Raw genomic sequence first — 6,289 nt, forward strand, 5'->3', positions numbered from 1 at the left:
ATTATAATAACGCATAATGTCTTTAAACACACCGATTACATAGCGTTTTAGTAAAAGTATTCCAAGGAACTCCTTTGACCTTTATCGAAAACCTCTGAAAATCTCCTTCATTATTTCGAATAGCGATCCGGCACCGCCCAAGAAGAACCTAGACCTTCTTTTCAACCGAACAAGTTTCGCGACTTTAAAGTGGATCACACCACCCAATTTTTTCTTTCTTCTTATTTTTATTACGCAAACGATACGCGGCTTTTCGGGTATAAAAACCGATCAAATAATCTTAACAGTCATCAGTTCAACATCAACTGTTCTCTTAACAACTTAAGATATTCATTAAGACATTTTTCGTCTATTTCAAACAAACTCATTTAAAATGGCATTCAAAGTAAGTGATTTTATTTTTAATTAATTTTGTTGTTTAATTGTTTTTATTCTTTTTAGTTCGTCGTTTTGGCCGCTTTCTTAGCATCTGTCAACGCTGGAGTTATCCAAGCCCCATTGGCTTATTCCCCAGCAGCTTCAGTCAGCACTGCTTATTATTCCACCCCGGTGGCAGTCGCCGCTCCCGTTGCAATCCACGCCCCAGCTGTTGGAGCAACCCATCAAAGCGTTTTAAGATCTTTGGGTGGTAACCAAGCTGTATCCCATTACTCGAAAGCTGTTGATAGCGCCTTCTCATCTGTAAGGAAATACGACACGAGAATCACCAACGATGCTGTCTCCGTAGCTCACACCCCAGTTGCTTATGCTGCCCATGCTGCACCAATTTCTTATGCCGCCCCAGTTGCTCATGCTCCAATCTCTTACGCCGCTCCAGTTGCTCATGCTCCAATCTCTTATTCCGCTCCAGTTGCTCATGCTCCAATCTCTTACGCCGCTCCAGTTGCAGCCCCAGTTGTTAAAACCGCCGCACTTTCTTACTCACCAGCTGTAGCTGTTGCTCACACAACATTCGAAGGATTAGGTGTTCATTATGCCTATTAAGGATTTTGATGACGATTGATTTGGATCTGTAAATTTGTTGGATGTAACTTATTTATTTGTCTGAGTGGTTTATTTTTATTATGTAATAAAGTTTTTGAACAAATAATTTTTGACGTTTTTGCTTCTTATCCAACGAAATAACCAATTCCTCCCACAGAAAAACAGGTATCTTTCTATAATCAATGTTACCAACTTAATCATAACAAAATATGAAAGTTATGTAATTCTACATAAAAATTAATTGTAACTTAAATATAAAAAGATGTACAAAAACTTCTTATATAAAAAAGTATTCCTTATTGACTTAACTAATAATACGACTATACTAGAATCAATATTACCAACTTAATCGCCTCAAAATTACAAAATAAAATAAATTTTCATACTTTTGCCAATAAAATTATTGTAACTTAGAATTTTAAGAATTTTTTATGCAAAAATGTTCCTTATTGATCCAACTAACAAATCTATTATAATAAAGGGTTTAATTCCAACAACCAATAGTACCAACTTAATTCACAATTATAAAATTATTAAATTTTCAGATTTTTATGAATAAAATTGTTGCAACTCCTAAATAAAACGATACTTACAATATTGTTATATTAGATATGTTGCTTATTGATCCAAATAACAAATGTAATAAAAAGGTATCTTTACAAAATCGATGTTACCAACTTTTCACCACAAAATATCAAAAAATGTGAAATTTACGTATTTTTATATAAAATTAATTGTAACTTCAAAATAAAAAGATGTAGAAAAAACTTTTTATATAAAAAAGTTTTCCTTATCGATCTAACTAATAATACCAATATAGGGATTTGTTCCAAGAATCAATATTACCAACTTAATCGCCTCAAAATTACGAAAATATTAAATTTTCAGATTTGTATGAATAAAATTGTTGTAACTCCTAAATAAAACGATACATAAAAATACTTTTATATAAAAAGTTTTCCTTATTGATCCAAATGACAAATTTAATAAAAAGGTTTCTTTCCAAAATTGATATTACCAACTTAATCACCACAAAATATCAAAAAAAATGAAATTTACATACTTCTACACAAAAATTAATTGTAATATCAAAATAAAAAGATGTAGAAGAAACTTTTTATATAAAAAAGTATTCCTTATTGATTTATCTAATAATACTAATATAGGGATTTGTTTCGAAAAGCAATAATACCAACTGAATCGCCTCAAAATTACAAAAAAGTAAAATTTTTATATTTTTAACAATAAAATTATGGTAACTTCTAAATAAAACGGTACATAAGAATTTTTTATGCAAAAAATATTCCTTATTGATCCAACTAACAAATCTAATATAGGGTTCTTTCCAACAATCAATACTACCAATGTAACCGCCTCAAAATTACGAAAATACAAAATTTTCATATTTTTATGAATAAAATTGTTGTAACTCCTAAATAAAACGATACACAAAAATACTTTTATATAAAAAATGTTCCTTATTGATCCAAATGACAAATTTAATAAAAAGGTTTCTTTTCAAAATTGATATTACCAACTTAATCACCACAAAATATCAAAAAAAATGAAATTTACATACTTCTACACAAAAATCAATTGTAACTTCAAAATAAAAAGATGTAGAAGAAACTTTTTATATAAAGAAGTATTCCTTATTGATTTATCTAATAATACTAATATAGGGATTTGTTTCGAAAATCAATATTACCAACTGAATCGCCTCAAAATTACAAAAAAGTTAAATTTTCATATTTTTAACAATAAAATTATTGTAACTTCTAAATAAAACGGTACACAAGAATTTTTGTATGCAAAAAATATTCCTTATTGATCCAACTAACAAATGTAATATAGGGTTCTTTCCAACAGTCAATGCTACCAACTTAACCGCCTCAAAATTACGAAAATACTAAATTTTCATATTTGCATGAATAAAATTGTTGTAACTCCTAAATAAAACGATACACAAATATACCTTTATATAAATAATGTTCCTTATTGATCCAAATAACAAATTTAATAAAAAGGTATCATTCCAAAATCGATGTTAGCAACTTTATCACCACAAAATATCAAAAAATGTGAAATTTACACATTTCTACACAAAAATTAATTGTAATATCAAAATAAAAAGATGTAGAAGAAACTTGTTATATAAAAAAGTATTCCTCATTGATTTATCTAATAATACTAATATAGGGATTTGTTTCGAAAATCAATATTACCAACTCAATCGCCACAAAATTACAAAAAAGTTAAATTTTCTTACTTTTACCAATAAAATTATTGTAACTTCTAAATAAAACGGTACATAAGAATTTTTTTATGTTAAAAATGTTCCTCATTGATTCAACTAACAAATCTAATATAAAGTTTTATTCCAACAATCAATACTACCAACTTAATCGTCTCAAAATTACGAAAATATTAACTTTTCAGATTTTTATGAATAAAATTGTTTTCACTCCAAAATAAAATGATACACAAATATACTTTTATTTAAAAATGTTCTATATTGATCCAACAACAAATTTAATATAAGGTTTTATTCCAACAATCAATACTACCAACTTAATCGCCTTAAAATTACGAAAATATTAAATTCTCATATTTTTATGAATAAAATTGTTGTAACTCCTAAATAAAACGATACACAAATATACTTTTATTTAAAAATGTTCCATATTGATCCAACAACAAATTTAATAAAAAGGTATATCTTTCCAAACTCGATATTACCAACTTAATCGCCACAAAATATCAAAAAATGTGAAATTTATGTATTTTTACATAAAAATTAAATGTAACTTCAAAATAAAAAGATGCAGAAAAAACTTTTTATATAAAAAAGTATTCCGTATTAATTTAACTAATAATACTAGTATAGGGATTTGTTTCACAAATCAATATTACCAACTTAATCGCCACAAAATTAGAAAAAAGTTAAATTTTGATACTTTTGCCAACAAAATTATTGTAACTTCTAAATAAAACGGTACATAACAATTTTTTTATGTCAAAAATGTTCTTCATTGACTCAACTAACAAATCTAATATAAGGTTTTATTCCAACAATCAATACTACCAACTTAATCGTCTCAAAATTACAAAAATATTAATTTTTCATATTTTTATGAATAAAATTGTTGTAACACCTAAATAAAACGATACACAAAAACACTTTTATATAAAAAATGTTCGTTATTGATCCAAATAATAAATTTAATAAAAAGGTATCTTTCCAAAACTGATGTTACCAACTTAATCGTCACAAAATATCAAAGAATGTAAAATTTACGTATTTCTACATAAATATTAATTGTAATCTAAAAATAGAAAGATGTAGAAAATAATCTTTATATAAAAAAGTATTCCTTATTGATTTAACTAATCATACTAACACAGGGATTTGTTCCAAGAATCATTATTACCAACTATGTCGCCTAAAAATTACAAAAAAAATAAATTTTCATATTTTTACCAATAAAATTATTGTAACTCCTAAATAAAACGATACACAAAAATACTTTTATATAAAAATTGTTCCTTATTAATCCAAATAACAAATTTAGTGAAAAGGCATCTTTCCAAAATTGATGGTACCAACTTAATCACCCCAAAATATCAAAAAATGTGAAATTTACGTATTTCTACATAAATATTAATTGTAATTTAAAAATAGAAAGATGTAGAAAATAATCTTTATGTAAAAAAGTATTCCTTATTGATTTAACTAATCATACTAACACAGGGATTTGTTCCAAGAATCAATATTACCAACTATATCGCCTAAAAATTAGAAAAAAGTTAAATTTTCATACTTTTGCCAATAAAATTATTGTAACTTCCAAATAAAAGGACACACAAAATTTTTTTTGTGCAAAAAATATTCCTTATTGATTCAACTAACAAATGTAATATAGGGTTTCATTCCAACAATCAACTTACTACCAACTTAATCGCCTCAAAATTACGAAAATATTAACTTTTCAAATTTTTATAAATAAAATTATTGTAACTCCTAAATAAACCAATACACAAAAGTACTTTTATAAAGAAAATGTTCCTTATTGATCCAAATAACAAATTTAATAAAAAGGTATATTTCCATAATGGATGTTACCAACTTAAATACCACAAAATATTAAAGAATGTGAAATTTATGTATTTTTACATACAAATTAAATGTAACTTCCGAATAAGAAGATGAAGAAAATTTTTTTATATAAAAAAGTATTCTTTATTGATTTCACTAATAATACTAACTAGGGATTTGTTCCAAGAATCACTATTACCAACTTGAACGCCTCAAAATTACAAGAAAGATAAATTTTCATATTTTTACCAATAAAATTATTGTAACTTCTAAATAAAAGGGTACACAAGTATTTATTTATGCAAAAAATATTCCTTATTGATCCAACTAACAAATCTAATGTAGGGTTTTATTGCAACAATTAATACTACCAACTTAACCGCCTCAAAATTACGAAAATACTAAATTTTCAGATTTTCATGAATAAAATTGTTGTAACACCTAAATAAAACGATACACAAAGATACTTTTATATAAAAAATGTTTCTTATTGATCCAAATAACAAATTTAATAAAAAGGAATCTTTCCAAAATCGATGTTATCAACTTAATGGCCACAAAATATCAACAAATGTGAAATTTATGTATTTTTACACACAAATTAAGTGTAACTTCAAAATAAAAAGATATAGAAAAAACTTTTTTATAAAAAAGTACTCCTTATTGATTTAACTAATAATACTAATATAGGGATTTGTTTCAAGAATCAATATTACCAACTTAATCGCCTCAAAGTTACAAAAAAGTTAAATTTTCATCTTTTTGCCAATAAAATTATTGTAACTTCTAAATAAAACGGTACATAAGAATATTTTATGTTAAAAATGTTCCTTATTGATTCAACTAACAAATCTAATATAGGGTTTTATTCGAACAATCAATACTACCAACTTAACCGCCTCAAAATGATAAAATAATGGAATTTTCTATATTTTTACATAAAAAGTAATTGTCACTCCAAATAGAAAAGATTTAAGAAAGCTTTTTATATAAAGAATGTTCCTTATTAATCCAACTAACAAAAGTAGCAAGTGGTTTCGTTTCAACAATCAATGTTACCAATCTAATCACCTCAAAAGAACAAAAATAAAACTTAAAACCTTTTTAACTCATAATAAATTTGAGTTTGGAATTTTAAAAATTATGCTTCGTAAATTTTAATGGCTTAATATGTAAACATGTTACTTTTTTATCTTAGTAACAACTGGT

General features: G+C 25.6%; 1 protein-coding gene across 1 annotated transcript; it reads left to right on the top strand.

The window, feature by feature from the left end:
* The first annotated feature begins 274 nt into the window (after window positions 1-274).
* On the top strand, window positions 275-1,090 carry LOC111423198 (cuticle protein LPCP-23-like). The gene is made up of 2 exons (XM_023056446.2): window positions 275-385; window positions 442-1,090. Exons 1-2 carry the CDS (start codon window positions 374-376, stop codon window positions 982-984), a joined length of 555 nt encoding a protein of 184 aa, XP_022912214.2. The 5' UTR covers window positions 275-373; the 3' UTR covers window positions 985-1,090.
* Window positions 1,091-6,289: the final 5,199 nt, after the last annotated feature.

Source organism: Onthophagus taurus, chromosome 3 (assembly GCF_036711975.1).
Source record: "Onthophagus taurus isolate NC chromosome 3, IU_Otau_3.0, whole genome shotgun sequence".
NCBI lineage: Eukaryota > Metazoa > Arthropoda > Insecta > Coleoptera > Scarabaeidae > Onthophagus > Onthophagus taurus.